The sequence below is a fragment of the Arvicola amphibius genome, chromosome 9 (genome assembly GCF_903992535.2).
Source record: "Arvicola amphibius chromosome 9, mArvAmp1.2, whole genome shotgun sequence".
Lineage (NCBI taxonomy): Eukaryota > Metazoa > Chordata > Mammalia > Rodentia > Cricetidae > Arvicola > Arvicola amphibius.
In genome coordinates this window covers 60281894-60302996 of record NC_052055.2, presented here as the reverse complement: position 1 = coordinate 60302996, position 21103 = coordinate 60281894, and the positions used below count along the sequence as shown (strand labels likewise).

Below are 21103 nucleotides of genomic sequence, written 5' to 3'. Positions count from 1 at the left end.
CCTGTATGTTTGTATATATATTTGGCCTGTATATATGTATATATATGTATGTCCATGCACCGCTTGTGTGCCTGGTGACTGCAGAGGTTAGAAGAGAGCACAGACTATTGTGAGCTGCCATGTGGGTGCTGGGAATTAAATCTGGGTCCTGTGGAAGAACAGCCAGCGCTCTTAACCATCTCTCCAGCTCCTTTTATTCTGTCTTATTTGTGGTGCTGAGGATGGAACCCAGGGATCTGTGCATGCTAGGCAAGTGTTCAAGCACAGTGCTACATGCCCAGGCTAGTTAATTTTTAAACTTCGAGCACACAGAACTGCCTACTCCACTTCTTTATGTTTGCCAGCTTTATTAAGGAATTGCATCTGTGTATGGAGGAGGGGGGAAAGAATTGCAAAACATGAAACCGTGGTACCTTCTGTCCCTGAGTAAGGACAACTTAAAGTCCGGAGGCAGGCTGGGCCTCCTCACCCACCTGGTGGCATATCACCCTAACTACAGGCAAAGTACTCAGAGATTGGTCTCTGCAAATCCAAACCCTAGGAGTGCAATAGGGTGTGCCTTGAAAACTTGTTTGCTTTGCTTGTTTTTAAACATCGGTCACATGTTTTGTCCTGAAGGATCATAGGTTCCAAATTAGTAGAGTCAAAATTAATGAGACTTTCCATCAATAAGCCTGAGAATAGAAAGTCGGAAAATCTACTAATTATAGGCCAGCCAATCACTTAAGCACAACTTGGGTACAGGCCTCTGAGAAGAGGGAGATAGAGGAAGCGGGGGGGGGGGGAACCCAGACGGACCAACCTGTGGGACCATCCTTCCTGTGCCTGTGCCCTTGTCCCTGGACTTGGGGACTCAGCACCCAATGCTTCCTGCTTCCAGATCTTCCCTCCCGGGACAGGCTTCTGAGAACTATGTAAGTCTTCAGACCAAATTCCTGGAACCTCCAGAATAAGGCCCAGTGTGGAGGTGGGGGCCTATTTTCTACTTAGTTCTGGGAAGCAGTCGGAGGGGGAGGATGGCAGCGGGTAGAAAAGGCAGACCAAATACCCATTCTACCCTAGCCTGCCGTTTCCTTTTTCATCTCTTTATCAGTATTTGTAACTGAGCTTCTTATCAACAGGAAACGCCTGCCTGAAGGGATGAGGCAGGTCCAGGGGGATTGGACGCCAAAGACTAAGAATTCTGGGTAGTGCCTTGCTGCTGATCTGCCTGGCTGAGCTGCCTTGGGATTTCCAGGATCCAGACTCATTGCCCTGGCATCTAGTGATGGCTGAAGGAGCTCCAGCAGGAGCCTCAGGGACCAAGGACAGGTCACTATAAAGTAAGAATTGTCTTGCCTTAATCTCTACCAGTCCCCCTCCTTCCCAGAGGAGAAGCCAAGTACCAGCCAAGGTCACAAGCAGCCATAAGTCATCGCAATCAGCCCTTTGGGTGTTTGCCTCTGAATCCTTAGGCTGGTGCTGGTGAAGGGCACAGCCATGGGACAGGCACAGCCATGGGACAGGCACAGTCATGTGGCATAGACTTGGGGCTGGAGGGGAGGAGGGGCCTGTGCCTCTTCCTATTTAGCAGATGCTTTCGAGATATTGTTCACCACCTGGGTGTGGTGACACATGCTGGTAGCCTCAGTACTCGGGGAGTTGAGGCGGGAGGGTGGAGAGTTTGAGGCCAACCTGGCCGCGATAGGGAGAACAGCCTAAGTTCTAAATTCTGTCTTAAAAAAACAAAAATCATCAAATTAGGAGTCTGGTGGCTCAGAGGGGTCTTCCGGGAGTGGCTGACTGAAGGTTAGACTTGTCGCCCTAACGTGATTATCTGGGGGCAAGCAAGCCCAGGTTAATCTATTTTCCCAGCTGTCCTCCATCCCCCGCTCCAAACTGTCAGAAGACAGAACATTCAGACTGGCAGTTCTGGTAGCAGAGGCAGGAAAGGAGCCAGAGCACCCAAGTCCTAGACCTCATTTGCTGCTCTCAGCTGCCCTTGAGCAAGCAGTCAGGCTGTTGGTGATGGAGGTGATAAGGTGCGGGCTGGGTCTCCGCGGACAGCCCTCCCCCAACCCTGTGTGCTCCTGCGGTTGGGATGTAGGTCAATAAGAGTGGGTGGGTGAGGAAGAACAGAAAAGAGACTCTCAACATGACACCCCTCAGGGCATCGGTGGCAACACTTGAACCTGGAAACTGCCTGAAAATAGACAGTGTGTCTATGACATTATGCAAATTATATGCAAAGTCAAGAAGTCCTCTGTCTCTATTTCTAGCAAACTGAACGTGGCCCTGGTAGAGGCAGCTTGTTTCAAAAGTCGCCCACCCAGAGCTACCATCAGTGCCGGCCCCGGGACACTGGACTTGGCACCCTCCAGTCCACCTCAGGGTGGGCTTTCAAAGTATGATTTTGCCATCTCTTGGGCTACTAATCATTTCTTCATTCGTTTGCAGCTCTGGCTGGTCCCTGAAATTGAGTTGTAGCTGAGGATAATCTTGAAATCCTGATCTTCCTGCCTCCTCCTCCTAAGTGCTGGAACTGCGAGTGTGCACCACACCGCTTGGCTGAGGGATAAAGCAGAGGAAGCAGGGCACCTTCCTTACAGGCTGGTGTGAGGCAGGACTGTGGGAGGTGCAGCCTAGGAAGGAAAAGAACTGCCCAGGAGGGCCTGGGTACCAAGAGGCCTTGGCAGAGGAAGAGTCGAGCCTCAGTATCCCAGCTATGCTTCAGGGGCACCTCAGCTCGGCATGCTGTGGCACCCTCAATTTTTATATGTAATAAGGAAGTTGGAGGCTGGGGTTCCCGGGGAAATCAAGAAAAAGAAGCAAAGAGCAAAGGACTTATGGGTTCTCTTCTTTCCAAGGCAGTAATGGGATGTGCGTGTGCCCAAGGGCTTGGGCCACAGTGACCTGACAAGGACTCTTCCAAAGCGTGGTGAAAAGGGTTGGTCCTGCCAGATCCTGCCCAGCCTACAGGGAAACCTCGCAAAGCCGTTTTCCCACTGTCCTTTTTCCAGTCCTCAACCACACTGTGACCATCTGCATGTCAGTGGGACCACTGGGCCCTGGAAGGAGAAAAAGGTGGGAAACATCCCCATCGTCTAGGGGCTTCTTCCAGAGTCCTCTGGAAAGATCTTGCCTGGTGTGTGCGAGGGAGGGGGTCCATGGCTCCAGTGCAGAAGGCTGCAGGTTTGGGGCATAATTATAACAGGGAGTACACCAACTTGTCAACCGCAGAAGAAACTGGGCACTCTCCCTATTTTCTTGAGAGAGGTTCAATACCCTTTTGTTAGAAACTTTGTATTTCTGGGCTGGACAGTACCAAAAAGCTCCTTGGGTACCTGTCCTCCATTTTCTATCCCACCCCTCCAGTGACATGTCGCTCACAATTTTCCGGGTGGCGAGGGAGGGGGCATGAGGTGTTATCTGAGCAGGGATCGGTTTTCAGGTAAGAGGAGCTTTTCATTCTGGGGGTGTGGACCGATTCCAGACAAGGGGTGGAAAGCATCTGAGGAGGGAATTAAAAGGAACTGAACAGGGAGGGGCGGAGCCAACTCTGAGTAAGGACCCAAAAAGCTCCTTTGCTAGGTGTGGCTTCCAGGCACAGTCCCTACAGCCGAGAAGAGCTGAGCGCAGGAACGCAAGCACGCACGCCGCAGTGTGGATAGGGAGGAGGGCCTGGGCCTGCTGGGAGAAGCCAGGCGGCTCCGCGAGGCGGGGGAAAGAGGGGGTGGGGGTGCGGCCTTGGGCAGCCCGTTGGCCAGCAGAGGGCGACGTGGCTGGCGTGGATCAAGTTGTTTCCTACCCTGGGAGAGATTTAAAGTTTGAACCTCAGCGCGGTTCTCGTTCTAGAGCGGTCTTGTCCAAGGGCAATTTGGTGATGTGTGCTTTGGGATCCTCTGCTTCTCGTCCCTTCGGGTTCTCTCCGGACCTCTGCAGCTGGACCACTGCGGAGGTACTAGCCTTAGAAGACGTAGCAGAAACTCAGGGGGCAACTAAGGTTTATTCAGGCCCTACTACATGCATGCCACCAGCTAAATGCTCCCATAAAGTGTATCTTTAAGTACAGAAAGGTAGGTTCCATCCGTACATCTGCACTTAGAAGCATTTGGACATAACTGTCTCTAGAGAGCCCCTTTCTTTTCTATGCCCCCCGTCACTCAAACCCTCCTTGGGCAGCTCTCTGCCCTCCTTCGGCAGCTCTCCGCCCTCCTTCAGCTGCTCTCCGCTAGGATTTCCTAGCCCTGGAAGAGCTGCTGTCTTCAGTTTCTGGCTGTGGAGTTCAAGGAGGAGTTTGTTCCCAAGTCCGGTAGAAATAAAATCCTGTAGGTGGGAACGCAAGTCCCTGGCTGCAGTCACCAGAGAATCATCCACTGTGCCCCACTGGTCCGGGGAACGCTGGTCTACTTTCTGTTTTCATATAGTTTCATTTCCTGGTTCTCCTTGGTCCTTGTACATTGCTGAGATAGGCTTGAGAAAAAACGGCGATGGGAGGACATACAACAGAGACACTCATGGGGAGTGTGTGTGTGTGTGTGTGTGTGTGTAGTGGGACAAGCTAGGCCAGGTCTTCCTAAGATTGAGGATGATCTTGTCTCTTGCCTGAGCCCCACCCCCTCTCCTCCTTAAGCCTTGCTCTTCAGTCTATCTGCCCAGGCTTCAGTTGCCCTTGTCAGCACATGAGTGTACACCCCTCACATGTCTAAATGCCAGGCTTTTGGTGTTGTTCTAGGCCAAGTCCTCCTGAGGTACACTTTCTGGGGCCGGGACGAGTCAAGGCCAGGAGGGAGCAGAACCCTGGTAGCTGGAAGCTTCTTGACAGGAGCCATATTTCTTTTCAGTCTTGGAAACCACTCCTGAGCCCTGGGACAAGGACGGCCAAGCCACAGAGGGAGTCAGAGGGTCCAGTGTGACCCGAGTCCTACGGTGGCCACTAGTACAGCTGCAGGAAAGAACTGGGGTTTGGAGAGTGGACCAGGAGATGCTTTAGGTTGTCCTGGACCCAGAGTTATCACACACCCCAGCTTGAGGCAAACGACTGGGGAGGGCGACAGGAGCAGTTGATGGCTGATGGACTGAGCTCTCATGCATGCAGAGCTTCAGCGAAAATCGGGGTCAGAGACGCCTCAAAGGACACTCGGGCCAAATCTAAGATCTTAAGACAGCCAGGTCCCTCTCCTATTAAACAGAGCAATGCTGGCTCTTCTCCACCAGTTTCGACCTTCCTTCTCCTCACAAGTCAGCTGGGATGGTAAGGGGACAGAGGGTGGCAGGATCAGGCGCCACCTCACCTGAGAGACTGGCATTCACTAGCCGGGGTCTAGTCAAGAAAGGCATCACTGAAGTGATAAAAACCCACAGTGAGAAACTGAGGCCGCTGTGTCTCTTCCGCTAGGCCCTGGCACGATGGAGTGTCTGCTGAAGTCAGACAGGGCGCCGTGCCATCCTGGCAGCTCCAGTGGGGCAGTAAGGCTGACAAAGGGTAGGAGAGATTGCAAGCCCAGGATTTGAGCCCGGGGTTCTCCGGCTTGTCTACTCTGCCCTGGGAGTGGCAGGGGTGTACCTTGCTGGCTCTGGGGATGGGAAGTCCAGCCAGGCGTCAGAGAGCCCGCCACTTTGAGCAGGCCAGACAGAGGCAGATCGAATTTCAGCCCAGTTGTATTTTTGACTGGATGGGCTGGGGGCCAAGCTGGGCAGGCACACACAGGGCAGCGTGCACACTTGCACTACCTCTACCCAGATAGGGTTCATCTTCTGCCCACCACACGCTTCAGGTGGAGGAGTCCAGCGACCCTAGGCTAGTGAATCACTTTGGGCTTCTCTGGGTTGTGGCTGAGCTTCTGTAAAGTCTTCTTGATGCGTAGGGCAGTGAGGCGAGCAGAGGGGTTGGGGTACCAGCACTCCCGCATCATCTGGGCCAGTCCGGAGAGGACCTGGGGGGGAGGATGAGAGACAGGCAGAGGAATCAGGAAGATGGAAAGGAGGCAGAGGGAGAGGAAGCAATGGCTCAGTGTGGGAGACATAGCAGGAGAAAGGCCAGGCCAGCGGGGAGAAAGGCAAGGAACGAAAGAGAATAGAAGGGAGAAAGAAGGCAAGGGTGAGGAGGGGAGGATAAATGGAAGAAGAAAGATGGAGAGTGAGAAAGAAGGTGGCAGCAAGCCAGCAGGAGAGCCCACCCTGGTGAACAGCCTCTGCAGCCTGAGACCTGGTGCACAGGGTACTGTGACCAAGAGTGTGGCAAGGGTGGGCCTCTGTCCAGGAAGGAGCCTATCCCAAGAAGTTCAGTGGCCCTTGGATGTGGCAGCCTGTCTCCTCTGGCTCCTGAGAGTGAGTATGTGAGTGTGCACAGGAATGCATCTATGTGGCCTCTTATGTATACATGCATATATTTATTATCTTTCAGTAAAATTTCACTGAGTGCATCCAGTTACTAAAGTGGAAATATTAGAGTGAAAAGTAGGAGGGGCTTCTTGAAAGGAGCAGGGGTGGGGGAGTAAGAGAGAAGAATGAGGTGGATGTGGTCAAAATACATTATATTTGCATGAAGTTGAAAGGAGTAATTTATATTGGGTTTTGTTGTTGTTGTTTTTCAAGACAGGGTTTCTTTGTGTAACCTGTAGACAAGGCTGGCCTTGAACTCAGGGAAATCCAATCTGCCTGCCTCTGCCTTCTGAGTGCTGGGATTAAAGGTGTGAACCACCACCACCTGGCTTGTTTTTGTTTTTTGAGACAGGGTTTCTCTATGTCACCCTGGCTGTCCTGGAATTCACTCTGTAAACCAGACTAGCCTCGAACTCTGCAGATCCACCAGCCTCTGCCTCTGAGTGCTAGGATTAAGGCCTGTGCTGCCACACCCAGCTCTTAAAAAAAAAGATTTATTTATTATTTAGACAGTGTTCTGCCTGCATACTAGAAGAGGGTACCAGATCTCACTATAGAGGGTTATGAACCACCATGTGGTTGCTGGGAATTGAACTCAGGACCTCTAAGGAGAGCAGTCAGTGCTCTTAACTGCTGAGCCATCTCTCCAGCCCCACACCCAGCTCTTAAAGAGATTTTTAAAGGGCTACACAGTAAGACTCCTGTCTCAAAAAAAAAGATAAGCTAAAAAACAGAATTTTTGTCCTCATGGTACCGAGTCTGCCTAGATGTGTATTGTGTACATGTCTGAGAGTGAGTATTTAAAAGCATTTATATTATATTTTATATATATGTGTGTGTATATATATATATAATGTATGTTTTTATATATACTTGTATTGCTTTGTGTAAGTGTGGAATATCTTGAAAAAAATCAAAATCAACAAGAAAAACCTGATAGAAGAAATTTAGCAGCGACCCTGTGATTCTCATGGGTAAGGAAAAAGGTTCTAAAAATCTTACATTGACCAGAAGGTCCAAGAAGGGTGAGCGATTCACAAGCTGGGTGTGTAGGGGGAACACCCAGGACACCCAAGATCTATCCAGGAAGCACAGGATCCTGAATCCAGAAATCCCAGCTGAGAATCCACCTGTCCCAGGCCAATCCCAGCCCAGTTGCAGCCCACCCCCCACAGAGGCCTTACCGGATCTGCAGCCAGCCGGTTAGGAATGGTGGGGGTCTGCTGGTCAACACACACCACCTTTTTCATGTCTTCAAAGCTGGGGTCATTAGGTACCATGTCATAGAAGGGTGGCCTGTAATCCTCCACAATGCCTGGGGGTTCGAGGGGGATAGTGTGATCACTTGGGACTTAGGGAGACCAGAGAGCACCCAGGGGAAAACTTTGCCTGGCCTCTGTCCCAAGGGACCTGAAGCTAAACCATATTGCTTGCTAAAGGTCCAATCCTACAGTATAATCCCTGTCCTACAATGTAACAATTGTACGCATAGCACAGAATTACTATGTATTTTGTACTTCCCAGGTGGTATTTGCCTTAATAAACACATGGCACACTCTCCCACTAGTCCTCACGGTAGCTCTATGCTGTGCATGTCCTGGATGCAGAGACTCAGGCTAAGAAGCACCGGACTCAGTTTGTCCAGCCAGTCACAGCAGGCTCAGGACTTAAAACCCGTCTTAGCTTCCTAGGCAGGATCACATTTCCATCATCCTCAGCTGTCTTCCATCCTGGACCTGGGTAGCCAGGGTACCACTCCCTGACTGGTGATACTAACAGCTGGTATTCCAGAGCACTTCCTGTGTGCCAGGCAGGGTCCTTGGCGCTGAGCACAGACCTCACAGCAGCCCATAGGGACGTAGCACAGTAGCTTCTCCTCATTAGCCAGAACAGAAGCTCTAAAGACAGTGACTTGTCTCTAAGGATGGGCAGGTAGTGAGCGACTGAAGGCCAAAATCCAACACCGAATCCCATGCTTCTGACCTCTCAGCTACATCTATGGTAGGGCTGGAACAGGGACAAAGGACAGAAAAGACACCTCTCCAAAGAAGAAATGATTTATTCCCTGGTCCATAGCATATCTGCTCCCTATCAGGGAAGGTTCATCCCTCTGCAGACCCCACAGCCAGCAGCGTCCCCACCCCGTGTTATCCCAAGGGCACCGAAACAGGAGCCCTTTTGAAAGGTATGTCTGTGGGGTCAGAAGCAGTCCCATGGCTCTTTCCGCTTCCCAACCCTAGGCTGCTTTTGTGACCATGTAGGCCACAACTTCAATGAAGCCTTCACCAGCTGTTCTCCTCATGGCGGTCTTCCAGGCCGCCCCTGTGCCGCTGGCGCCCTCATCAGTGATTTGAAGAGGCCTGAGCGTGTCTAATGAGCCTTTAATCAGTTCCCGGGGCTGACACAAGATTACAGTGTTTATAATGCGCTCGGAGTCTGTGTGGGGCTGACAGAGCTTCCCCTCCGCCCAGGGAGCCCAAGGCCGGTCCACCAGTCCTTCCTTTCCTGCCTGTAGCCAGGCCCAAGAGTTCTTTGGTTTCGTCGCGGTGCCCCTTCTCTAGCTCCAGCCTCACATAGCTGACTCTAGCGGTTCATGCTCAGAGACTAGAACCCCTGGAGACTCTAGGAGAGCGGGGACACCTGGGTCTCTGCTATCGACAGGTGACCACTGAGGAAAAATGAAGTTGCAAAAGGCTGGCTCCTGGTAGATGCCCAGGAAATGAGAGCATCTCTGCTCCCTGGAAGCAGAGCTCTAGTCTGGCCCAGGGATGGCCCTGATCTTTCTGGACTCCTGGCAACCGTGGTCATGGACAGCCTCCAGGAAAGCTAACATCGCAGCCGTCAGCCTGTGTTCCTCCATCTACCCCGAGACTGAGAGGCCATCAACCCGGGCTGCACAGGGCAGCAAGCACAGGGCGAGGGCTTCTGCCAGCCTCTTCCAGTTAAGGTCTCCCATGGCAATCGGCTGTCATAACGAGGCTGCAAGAGGCAGGCAACACAGATACCAGATAGCTCACATGTGAACAAAGAAGTCAAAGAATTAAGGGTCAACATTTAATTGTCACATGACAGAGGACACTGGCCCAGAGTCAGGTGGCTGGTAAGTCCTGATGCTGCTCTAGCCAGCGATACCCCTGCCTCTTAGACTCTTCTTTATAAAATGGAATAATTTTACACAGGTGCTTTTTCACGATGACCGCTAATATTTGGCTCTAGGCACTGTTTGCTTTTTTGCTTCTTTCATTCTTTTTCATTTTTATTTCTTTTTTATTTTTGTCAGAGTCTCTCTATAGTCCTGGATGATCTGAAATTCACTATTTATATAGACCTGCCAGCCTTGAACTTGGGGCAATTCTGCTTCCTGAGTACTGAGATTATAAGTGTGGGCCACTAAGCACAGCTTTAGATATTGTTCTAAATACTTAATTTGGATCATCTCTGCAACTACAATTATTTTTTTAATTCTAATTTTACACACAGAGAGGCTAAAATGCTCACTGTCATAACAAAAACTGTAACTGAACCCAGCAACCCGACCGACCAATGCCAACTCCTACCACAGGAGACTTCATTAAGACAACACCTTCGGAGTGTGTATCGTGGCACATAACTAAGTCAATAAATGCTAGCTTAGCTGCTTCCCTGCCCCCCACCCCCACCCCCACGCTCAGCATCAAAACCAATGGCCTTGAACACACCAGGCAAGCATTCTACCACTGAGCTGTGTCTATTTCTAACTCAAGACTTCAGGGCCAGATCCACACCCTCACAGGCTCAGAGGAACCTTAAAAGTCCATCTGTGCTAAACTAGTTGATAAATAGCAGTAATGGAATGCTGGGAGAGCTAGTCTCAAATCCTCAGGTCACAGGCACCAGCCCCCCCCTCCCCGCACCTCCCATAACCCTCCATCCTCACCCCTACCAGTAAGGAAGCCCAATCTCTATCTATTACACACACACACACACACACACACACACACACACACACGCTGCATATGGTGGGCCCTCACCATTGATGATGGTCCTCCGGGCAATCTCCCACAGCACTAGGCCGAAGGCCCAAACGTCCGTCCACTTGTATGACTCAAAGCAGTCCGTTCGGATCTGTTCATCCAGCACCTCAGGTGCCATGTACCTCTTGGTCCCCACTCGGGGGTTGTTGCCAATGTCCAGGTAGTCACTACCCTGGGAGTGCATCACAGCCAGTCCTGTGGGTATTTGGCTTGTCAGTCCTCCAGGGCACCCACAGAGGATGGCCACTCCCATCCAGAGGAGCGCGGGCTAGAGCCAGATGCAGCGAGGCTAGAGCCAGATGCAGCGAGGCTAGAGCCAGATGCAGCGAGGCTAGAGCCAGATGCAGTGAGGACAGGGACAGACACAGAGGAGCAAGGCAATGGAGACCTGTCCTGAGACGGCCTGGAATACAGATGGGGCCAAAGGGGAACTTCTGTCCCATGTACCCTTTGCTTTATACCATTCTCAAGGTTCTCAAGAACCCAAAGGCAAAGTAGGCATTATGATGCCCATTTCACATCGTAGAACTTCAGGCAGGTTGGAAGAAGTCAGAGTAAGGCGTTCCTGCCTCCCCGTCCCCTTTCTGGAAGTAGAGTAAATGGCGGAGGAGTCTGGACTGGAAACAATTTGTTTGTTTTGAGACAGGGTTTCTCTGTGTAGCCCTGGCTGTCCTGGATCTCACTCTGTAGACCAGGCTAGCCTCTAACTCAGAGATCCACCTGCGGCTGCCTCAGGTTTTAAAGCGCTAATTCTCTCCCGCACAGAAACAGGCAGAACCGAGCATACGAGCCCCGCCCACCTGTGAAGCTCCGCCCCTCCAGTCCTGCTCACCCAGGTCTGCGATACAACACTGCAAGTTGCTCTTGACCAGCACATTGCGGCTCTTGAGGTCACGATGGGCGATGGCTGGTTTGCCTTGAGTGCCAAAGATCTCTACGTGCAGGTGTGCCAGGCCGCAGGCCGCGGACACGGCTAGCCTCAGCGCCAACTGGGGCTCCAGAGTCTGCCTCTGCAGAAAGTCGTAGAGGGAGCCGTGCTCGTGGTAGTGGGTGATGAGCCACAGCTGCGTGCTCGAGTTACGTGAGGTCATGTCAGAGGCGATGAAGCCTGTAGGTAAAAGAGTGTGATTCCGTCAAAGCACTGAGGAGGAAGGAGTGGCGGGGGTGCTGAGGGGAAGCTAAGGCTGAGGGGCTGGGGAGGGGCAGAGGCTGATGACATGGCTGGAGTCAGAGGTTAAAGGTTGAAGAGGTTTGGTAGTCACTCAGGGTTAGAGCAATGCCCAGCATTCTGTCTATCCCAGTCCTGAGCTAAGGGGCTTGGGACACCTAGGCCTGGAATAGCAACGAGTCTCCTCCTTGCCTAGGATGTTGTCGTGCCTAAGCAGAACTGTGTTGTAGATCTCCGTCTCCCGGAACCAGGACTGTTCATCCCGTGAGGAGAAAATCTTGACCGCCACACTCTCGCCGTGCCATGAACCCCGCCACACCTCGCCATATCGGCCCTTTCCTAAGCCAATGAATGACCAAGGGAAGAGTAAGGGTCACACACTGGACACACAACAGTCCTAGAAGCCCCACCCCCAACTCTGAATGCTGCAAAGACACCTTCTGCAAATCCTGAATTTAGTTTTTGACTTTTTTTTTCCAGACAAGTTCTCATTGTGTGTCACTGGCCAACTTAGAACTTGCCATATAGACCAGGCTGGCCTTGAACTCACAGAAATCTGCCTGCCTTTGCCTCCTAAGTGTTGGGATTAAAGGCATATGCCACCAGATCTAGCTTTTAAACTTTTTAAAATTACATTTATTTATTTATTTATTTGTGTGTGTGCGTGTGTTTAATGCACACGGGCTAGGATCACGTGTATAAGTCAAAGGCAACCGTGGGAGACGGATCTCTCCTTTCACCAAGTACACACCAGGGGTTAGCTTTAGGCTCTCAGGCTTGGTAGCACGTGCCTTCACCTTCTGAGCTATCCTGCTCACCCCAAACCTGAATCTCTACATAACTTAATCCACACATCCTGCCCCAGATTTGAGCTACCCTTAGGTTATCATAACTGTCCTTGCAGAAGAACCTAACCTTGATGCATAACCAACCCGTGTCCTGCCCAGTGGAATCCCTTATTCCGGCCCAGGGTGGCCCCACTAGTGATCCTGGAAGCCAAGAGCTTCCTGTTCTCTCTAGGGTTACTGGAGCCTTTAGTCCCTGGTTACTCATTGCTTACCCACACACTCCACCAGTGCGACCTGCCGGGCTACTGTCCTCTGCACCAGGAAGGGGAGTCCCGAGCCACTGCCCGTGGTGCAGTCGCTGTCCAGGAAGTCCTAGGAATACCAAGTAGCCACTGAGTGGCTGCCCATCAGCCACAGCCCCGTTCTCCACTCCCTACCTCTGTCCCACTGTTGGGCCACTGCCTGATTCTCACTGCCGTCTTTGGGTGACCCCCTGATACTGGTGCTCCTGCTTACATACCCAACCCTCCAGGTCCCAGGTTGTCCCAGGTCCATACCCCCAACATGCTGTCTCCCTGTTCGGACGCCTTCAGGATGAGGCTGGACTCGCCCAGGTCACTGTGCAGACCCTGCTGCTTCTCCTGCTTTCGCCGGACATGCCACAAGCCCAGAGCACCCAAGGCCACCAGGACTAGCAAGGCCAGCACGGGACCCAAGATCAGAGGCAGGTAGGTATTTCCTGGCTCCTCCGAAGGAGTTTGGGTGGCTGGGGAGAGAGGGATATTGAGTCCCAGCTCCACCAGGCCAGTTCTCTTGACCCTGCGCCAGATCACTCTGACAGTTAGATCCCAGCATCCCACCTCCCCACACCTTCTCAGATGAGGGAGAGCAGAAGAGCCTCTGGACGTACCCTCCAGCACCAAGGACACATTGTGGTTGCAGAAGGATCGATAGCAACAGTGGTGATTGAAAAACTCTGTGGGGCGTCCCAAACAGAGTTCCTGGTTCATGTTCCCGCAGCCCCGAGAGACCTGGGGTTGCCCGCCCTGTTCGCGAACCAGCACCACTGTGCACCATGCCCCCTGGCAGGTTGGTTTCTTGCAGTGTGGGCTGTCACAAGTGCAGTTCACCAGCCGATCCCTGGAGGCCTTTACCACACCTCCTGGAAGACACAAGAGAAATCCAGGCACTTCCTCCTGCTGTCCTGTCCCTTTTGATCTCACAGGCAAACCCTCAGGACTTGGTCTTTAGTGGCATCCACTTGCTGTCCTTCTCTGGGAGACTAACCCCCAGCCACACAGGCCGTGGAGACTGTGAGAAGCCAGCTTTGGTCTACTGTCTGTGCTGGGATTTCTTCTCCCTACCACAGGTCCTGTTCTGGTCCTGGGCTCGCCTGTTCACACCCCTACTGCCTCCACCCAAGATGTAGGTTCTACCCTGCAAGGAACTTCAGCCTACAAGTCAGTATCATCAAGATAAAGAGGAGCTTGGAGCTGGTGAACTAGTTCATAGGAGCCTACCCTTTACCCTCCTGTGAGGCTCCTGGAGGACTAGTCCATAGGAGCCTACCCTCTACCCTCCTGCTAGGCTCCTGGGGGACTAGTCTATAGGGGTCACTGTCTACCCTCCTGCTAGGCTCCTTTTCTCAGCTCTTCAGATCCAGCCCCAGCTAAAGCTGAGCTGAGCCCAGATGGCCTTCCTCCATTCAGATCCCTGTTTCCACACTGCCCCTCCCATACTCACCCTTGGTTAGGCCCAAGGCCACCAGCAGCATCAGAAGGCCCTTTCTGGGGATCTCTGAGGTCATGGTCCTTGGAGATAGGAGCAGAGATGTGTTAAGATCTGCAAAATGTGACAGCCGTGGTGACCAAGGTCCCCTCCTACCAGGAGGAAATCACTGGGAGTATTTCTAGGGGGAGGCAGGGAAGCCACCTCCCCACTCCTACGTCTGACTTTAGGGCGGGGCCTGCAAGGGAAGTCCTGCTTCACTTCCCCATGGAAACCATCTGTTGGGGGTGAAGGGTGGAGAGCTGTGTTTAAATGATGTGAGCCAGAGGGCATCCCGGCTCTGTGCCCCACTGCTGGGTTCCGACAGGAGCAGACTCGGGGGTGGGCAGCAGCAGAAGGTCGCAGCTACAGTGGAAGAACACGTCTTTCCTAGCTCCCCTCTGTCCTCTGCCATTTGCCAACCCCTCCAGTCTCCACCCTGCCCACCCTTTCCCAGTGCCCCCCACCCCCATGCCTGGCTGCTTCAAACATAAACAGGCTCCTGTCTCCACTTCCTGCCATTCAGGGTCCCGCCAGGCCGGCAACAGGAATCAAGATTGTTTAGATTGAAGTCTGGATAGGACAGGCTGGAGTCACGCACAGCAGGGAGGCTCGAAGTAGAACAGGGTCTAAAGGGGGCACCTGGAGCCAGGACCTTACAAACCACCAACCCCAGCTCAGTTATATGATTTTTTTAAATTCCATTCATTATTATTGTGTCTGTGTTTAAGGGCCCCTGTGCCAATGCACAAGTGTGGAGATCAGAGGGCGATTCTGTGGAGTTGGTTCTCTCCTCCTACCTTTACGTGGGTTTTGTCACCAAGTTTACGTGGCAAGCACCATAACCTCCTTAGCCATTTCTTTGTCCCGCTCCCCTCCCAGCTCTGGTCTTAGAGGAGGGAGTCAGGCCAGGGGAGGGGACTGGCCAGGCTCCATTAGAACTGTCCTGCAGTAACAAGAGTGGAGCATGAGCCTAGAACCCTCCAGCACTGCTCCTTCTTCTCTGTGTCCTGAGCCGGAACATGAGCCTAGAACCCCTCCAGCACTGCTCCTTCTTCTCTGTGTCCTGAGCCAGTGGTGTCAGCCCCTGCCACGTCCCCAGGCTTGCAGCCATGCACAGCCTGCCTTTGTCTAGGTGGAAAGAGTCTGTTCCCCCTCAGAGCCATCTGCCCCCCTCTTTTGTCCTGGGAAAGGGTGTGAGAAGAGTCATTGGTAATGGGAAGTGAAACACACTTGGGCCTTGCGAAGTTGCCTGGTGTTTGACTCTTCAGAAGTTGGATGAGCACTGGGGAGAAGGGGGATTCTGGTGCCTGAATGAAACTCAGGACCAAATCAACTAGGACTTTAGGAGCTGTGCCAGTCTTCCCTTCACCATGCCTCGGACCAGAGGGTAGGTGCTGAGGCTGTGCAAGAAGGGCAGAAGTCAAAACATAGACTGTCTGAACGGCAGATGTACAGGCTGAATCTCCAGCTAGGCGAGCTAGCACATGGAGTGACTTACGATAAGACATGAGAAGGGCTGGACATACGTGTCCTGTGATGTGTCATGAGAAGGGCTGGACATACGTGTCCTGTGATGTGTCATGAGAAGGGCTGGACATACGTGTCCTGTGATATGACAGGAGAAGGTCTGGACATACAGTCATATAGACCACAGAGGCCCGTGTTCTAATCTTGGTACCAAACGAAGACCCAAGATGCCGAGGCTTTGGGAGCTGGATGTCTAGGGTCAGGTTGGGGGGGCTTGGTGGGTCTTTCTGGCTAGTGGCAGCCCTGGCCTTCCTGCCTGGGTTTCCTCTGCTCCAGAGGCCCAGTCTGGGGGAGGAAATAGAGACCTGGGCAGCTGCAGCTGTGTCCCAGCCTCTGCCTGACCTCTTGCCTATTGCCCCTGCTAGAAGCCAGTTAGGATTCTGATAAGCACTCTGCAGAGGTCCTGAGGCCATGGGCAGGAAGCCATTGGTGGCAGACTTCACCTGCCCAGAAAGTAGCTAAGGAGAGACCATGAGATGGGAACTGCTAGCAACAAGACATCCTGGGACATGCTACCAAACTTCTGCCTCCCGAACTGCCCCCATGCACCCCTTGCCGCTCTACTGCATCTCAGAATTTTATGCAGTGGGTTAACTATGTAGATCCTTTGGTCTGTCACTCATTCAGTCTGTCTGAGATCAGCCAGAAATGTACTTTGAGCAGGGTACAGTGTGCTTGCGATCCAGCACTCTGAAGGCTGCGACAGGAGAATGGGGGGATGTCAAATGAAGAGTCAAGATGCTGGGGCCAGCCTCGGTTGCATAACAAGACCATGACTCCAAAAATCAAGAAATAAGGGGATAAATAAATATAAATAAATAAATGCATGTATTTGTAAACAGTTCCCCAGGGAATTCTGATCCATCTGCGATCAGATGCACCAAGTTTAGAAAAAGGTGTCTGGCACAGAGCCAAACTATCCCCTTTGCTTCCATTCTTTCCACATTGCTGGCTGGGTGGACATGGGCCACAAAGGGAAGAAACCCTTAGTTTCTGCTAGGTGCCTCCCCATCTCTCTGGGAAGAAAGCGAGTAACACAAGACCAGGGACTTGGTGACGCTGCTGCACGAGGGTAAGCATGGGTGTGGGAGGAAAGAACGTGCTCTAAACATCAGCAGCTTAGGGGAAGGTTGGCGGTCATGTGGAAGCCACTCCTGGTCCAGCCCTGGGAATGTGACAGCACGGAACAAGTCCCATCTCGGGTTAAGAATGGGGCAGGGAGGCCGGACGGCGGTGGCGCACGCCTTTAATCCCAGCACTCGGGAGGCAGAGGCAGGCGGATCTCTGTGAGTTCGAGACCAGCCTGGTCTACAAGAGCTAGTTCCAGGACAGGCTCCAAAGCTACAGAGAAACCCTGTCTCGAAAAACCAAAACCAAAAAAAAAAAAAAAAAAAAAAAAAAAAAAAAAAGAAAGGGGCAGGGGCAGGGCATAATCTGGATCTTAGGGTTCTCTTTTACTCCTTAGCAAAATTGCATGAAAGACGTGTGGACAAAAACATTGCTGCTGTTGGCCAGAAATCACAAGTGTTAAACGACTTTCAGACATTAACTTAAGGCAGGGAAATCATAGCAGGCAAAGTCCTCTTGTTCTTACTCTGCGGGCGCTGAGCTCTCTGGCTCATCTCTGCGGAGCCTCACAACCCTCCTACAGGAAGGGTGCTGAACATGACTGGGTAAACATGAGTGGTGGACAGCAAGTCCTTCCTCAATCGTTGCTCTTCCTATTTGCCTGGAGTTAGGTGAGCCCAGGACAAAGGTATCTCCAGTCTCAGCAGACATTAGCAATCTGTCCCCCTGGTGTCATTGACTGGTGCATAGTGTCGTCGTGGCCCAGAAACTGTCTGTTCTTTGCCAGATTTCTCAGTGTTTGAGCCTCAGGTGTGTGCCTGGATGGTGGCTGTCAATCTTTTTCCTGCTTCCCCCAGCAGCAGGACTCTCTCACACTGACTGTCCCAAGGTGGAAAAGTACTGTGAGAAGCTCTCAACTATCTTCTGCACTCAGCACTCACTGGGCCTCACAGACCCAGCTGTTTGGATGGCTGCCTTCAGCATTTGCCTGCACGGTCTACCAACACGATGGTGCTGGGCTATAGTGGAACAAGCCTGGGTTCTAGAGTCTTAGGCATCTGCAAAGTGGTACAGTGCAATGGCCCCACCCCATCTGAGGTAAGGCATCCCCAAACCACACTGACAGGGCCAAACTGCACGTCCTGTTCCTCTCTACTCATAACAAACCTATACTAAAGTTTAACTTGTATGTTGGGCACAGAAGACATTAATATTAATAAGAAAATACTTTGTCCTTGAACTTAAAGGAAGCACCTTTAGCTTCTCCTTGGTGTATCTGAGCTGTCAGCGCCGCTGTGCTTGCGCTTTGGGCTGTGAAGTGAAATAGAGGTTACTTGATCATAAGCACAGTGTTACACAGCCAACCTGATAACGCTGACAGCTACTAGGTGACTAACAGGCAGGTAACGTACACAGCATGAATCCATAGACAAAGAGATGATTCATATGACCGATGGGATAGGGACGATAATGAGATCTCACTACACTCTGGAGACAGTATGGATTTAAACCTTAAAAACCCCTTCTTTCTGGAAGCTCCTGTGAACTATTTTCACACCACAGCTGATTGTCAGTGACTGAAATCCCTAGCAGGGAGATTCCAGATAGAGGAGCCTCCTGTGGAGTACAGGGGTCCACGGGTTGCTCTGGCTGACCAAGCCTCCAGTACCTTCAGCCATGGGTTTGGCGCAAGATCGTGTGCCATTCCCAGGCAAATGGAGAAGTGTAACTTGGCAGTATGTTAAGTGGTATGAAAGATGCACTTGGTGTTACTGAGAGGTCAACCATCGTCAGGTGTGGTGGCACAGACCAGCGCTCGAGGGCCTCCTGAGGCAGGAGGATTGAGAATCTGAGGCCAGTTCTGTCTCAGAAGGAACAAGCCTGCCATGATGTCTCCTAGTCTCATTGACCAAAGCCTGGAGCAGGCTTCTCTTCTACAAGCTGGGTACAATGATCTCCTATAGTACATAGAATACTAATTATGTTACATAGAATACTACATGCTACATAGAAAACTACATGCTATATAGAAGGACAATTGAGAAGACAGGTGGGGGAACAAACAGTAGTGGGGGGGGTCAGAGAGGACAGACCCTGACTCTCACTGAGACTGCTCATAAACAGAGGAGTGTGCCTAAGAAAGCCGCCAGCCCGAGCAGGCCTCTCCAGAATGGACTGACAGTTTAGGATCCCAGCCTGGGGAAAGACTAGGATTCCCTTTGGCCTGGATATAAGGGACACCCACGGCAGGGGAATTTTATGACCATCTAGGGTTAAAGGTGAGATTTGGGACATGGCCTTGTAATGACAAGTTCCTGAAGCAAGAGCTGGTCTGGAAAATGTGGGCTCCGTGAGGAGTTTCAATGGCATGGGGAAGTCACCCCTAGTTCAACCCAGCACCCTGGAGGGGCATGGGAGCTCCCGGAGGAGAAGAATCCTTCGGCCCATTTTATTTTCTCAGATAAGCATAGAAGAGAGAGTTAAGTGAATGGATTGGAACTGGGTAAGGGAAGCTAAAGGCCTCAGGACACCTAGCAAGAGGAAAAGTTTTTGATTCCCCATCCGAATTTGTCCAGCTCTCTCCCATTCTCAGGTGGGGTAACAGGCAGGTATGTGTCCACAACCCAGGGACTGCTGGCTCTCTTATTCAGCTAAAACTGAACTCTCCTGGCACAAATCTCAGCGATCTCTGAGAGGTCGCTGAGATCTGCGTGAAGGAAAAGTCCACTGAGACCAGGGATGGGTCACCCTGCTCGGCCCAACGTGACCTCGACTCACCTTTGGAAGGGGCGGCAGGACCCCCGCCTCTCCTCCCCAGAGGCGGCTGGGATCTCACGTCCAGAGCCGGTCTGGAGCCTGGAAAAGGCTCGGTCCGCACAGCTAGCGCGGCGGCCTCCCGGGACTGGGAAGGGGCTGGAGCAAAAATGTTTCTTATTCTAGCTTCTTCCTGCCTGGCCCGGCTCCACCACTCCCTCCTAATAACCCGTTTCCTATTGCCCAGCACGCCTCCCGGCCTCAGGGCCTGGCGCTCCAGAGGGCTGCAGACCTCACTGCGGCCGCCCCAGTCCCCCTCCCCCGAACTCGGGCCTTGGGGTCCCGTGGGTCCTGGGCAGGCCTGCGGGGACCCAACCGGTAGCCGAGGCATCAGCCTGGGCCCCTAGAAAGGATGAGGGAAGCGCTCACGGAGAGGCAGAAACCTGGATTCTGGCTCCAGCGGGAGCAGAGTGGGCACCTGGGGAGGGACCAGCCCTTACCTACCTTATTCCAGGTTCTCAGGGAACAGCGCAGCGAGAGCTGAGTTTGGACTGGGAGGGTTTGGTCAGTTAGCTCCGCCCTTTGGGACTCCCCAGGAGGCCTAAATCTTTCTGCCTCCAAGCTCCTGCCCCTCCACCCTTTATACTTTCATTTCCTTTCCTCTTCTGCAGTCCTGTCCATCAATGTTCAGCCGAGGGCTAAAGAAGTCCAGATTCATCCAGATAGTCTTAGTCTCATCCGAGCCCCTAAGGGCTTGACAGTTGACCTCTCCATCAGTGGAGGCCAGAATGGAGCGAGAGGATGCTTTGGACTTTCTGTCCATTTGGGGTAGGAACGCAACCACGAGATGCGGGGGTGGGGGTGCCACCAGATGAACTTTAAAATTTTGGGCGTGGAGCCTCCTGAGGTTGGGTCGTGCAGCAGCTGGGGAGCGGGACAGAAGGACTCGGTGGTGGTGATAACACAGTCTTCTTCCTAACCCTGCTGTACAGGCTGGGACTGTGGGGAAGTCCAGGCCTTCCTTGGCAGGACCTGGGCTTTATTCTCAGCCTTGTCGTCCACCCGGACTCTGAAGTACATCTACCGACTGAGAATCCAGGCTAGTTGCTGAGACCCTAGGAACACCTCCAGGGCTTCAGCCCTATGTGTTAATGAACATGGTACACTATCTTACAAACAGAAAAAGATGGTGCCTATCTTGTCCTTAGTCTGAGCCTCTGGCAGGAATAGAAGCTGGGGGAGACAATGGCCAGTGGCTCAGACTGACTGATGTCTCTCTTTTTGCTGAACCCTCACCACCATACACCGAGGCAGCTTCTTGAGTTGTGAGCCTCCTGAATTTCCAGAGCCCCAGCAAAGCGAGTTTCAGCCTCAGGACAGACTGCAATGCAGTCAGAAGGAGCACTATGGTTACAGTCTCTGTTTCCAGTTTGAAGAGGCCACTTTAAAATTTTACTATTAGCTGTGGAACTGGGAGCCTGGCTATACCGCAGTCTTCACACCCGCTCTTCCTCCTGCCTGCTAGGGCTTTGGGCCGCCCTCTCTCACTCTCCAGCCTGTCTGTCTCTCTCTGTCTTAAGGAGTGGGAGTGAGGGCTCTGGGAGGGGACCCATGGGACCTCTGCAGCCCAAGTCCAAGGCCTGCCTGCTTGG

The 21103-nt window shown here is 52.4% G+C and overlaps 1 protein-coding gene across 4 annotated transcripts; it reads right to left on the bottom strand.

Moving 5' to 3' along the window:
* Positions 1–5624: 5624 nt before the first annotated feature.
* Acvrl1 (activin A receptor like type 1) lies at positions 5625–19594 on the bottom strand. 4 transcript variants are annotated; one of them, XM_038342217.1, is made up of 11 exons: positions 19476–19588; positions 14900–15045; positions 14076–14143; positions 13243–13494; positions 12890–13098; positions 12605–12704; positions 11737–11883; positions 11209–11484; positions 10374–10571; positions 7548–7678; positions 5625–5915 (listed from the first exon to the last, which is right to left on the bottom strand). In XM_038342217.1, exons 3-11 carry the CDS (start codon positions 14137–14139, stop codon positions 5781–5783), a joined length of 1512 nt encoding a protein of 503 aa, XP_038198145.1. In that variant the 5' UTR covers positions 14140–14143; positions 14900–15045; positions 19476–19588; the 3' UTR covers positions 5625–5780. The 4 variants fall into 4 exon arrangements, with proteins under 4 accessions (XP_038198145.1, XP_038198143.1, XP_038198144.1 ...); XM_038342215.1 differs by lacking the exon at positions 14900–15045 and having other exon boundaries at positions 19476–19594; XM_038342216.1 differs by lacking the exon at positions 14900–15045 and having other exon boundaries at positions 14076–14174; positions 19476–19581.
* Positions 19595–21103: the final 1509 nt, after the last annotated feature.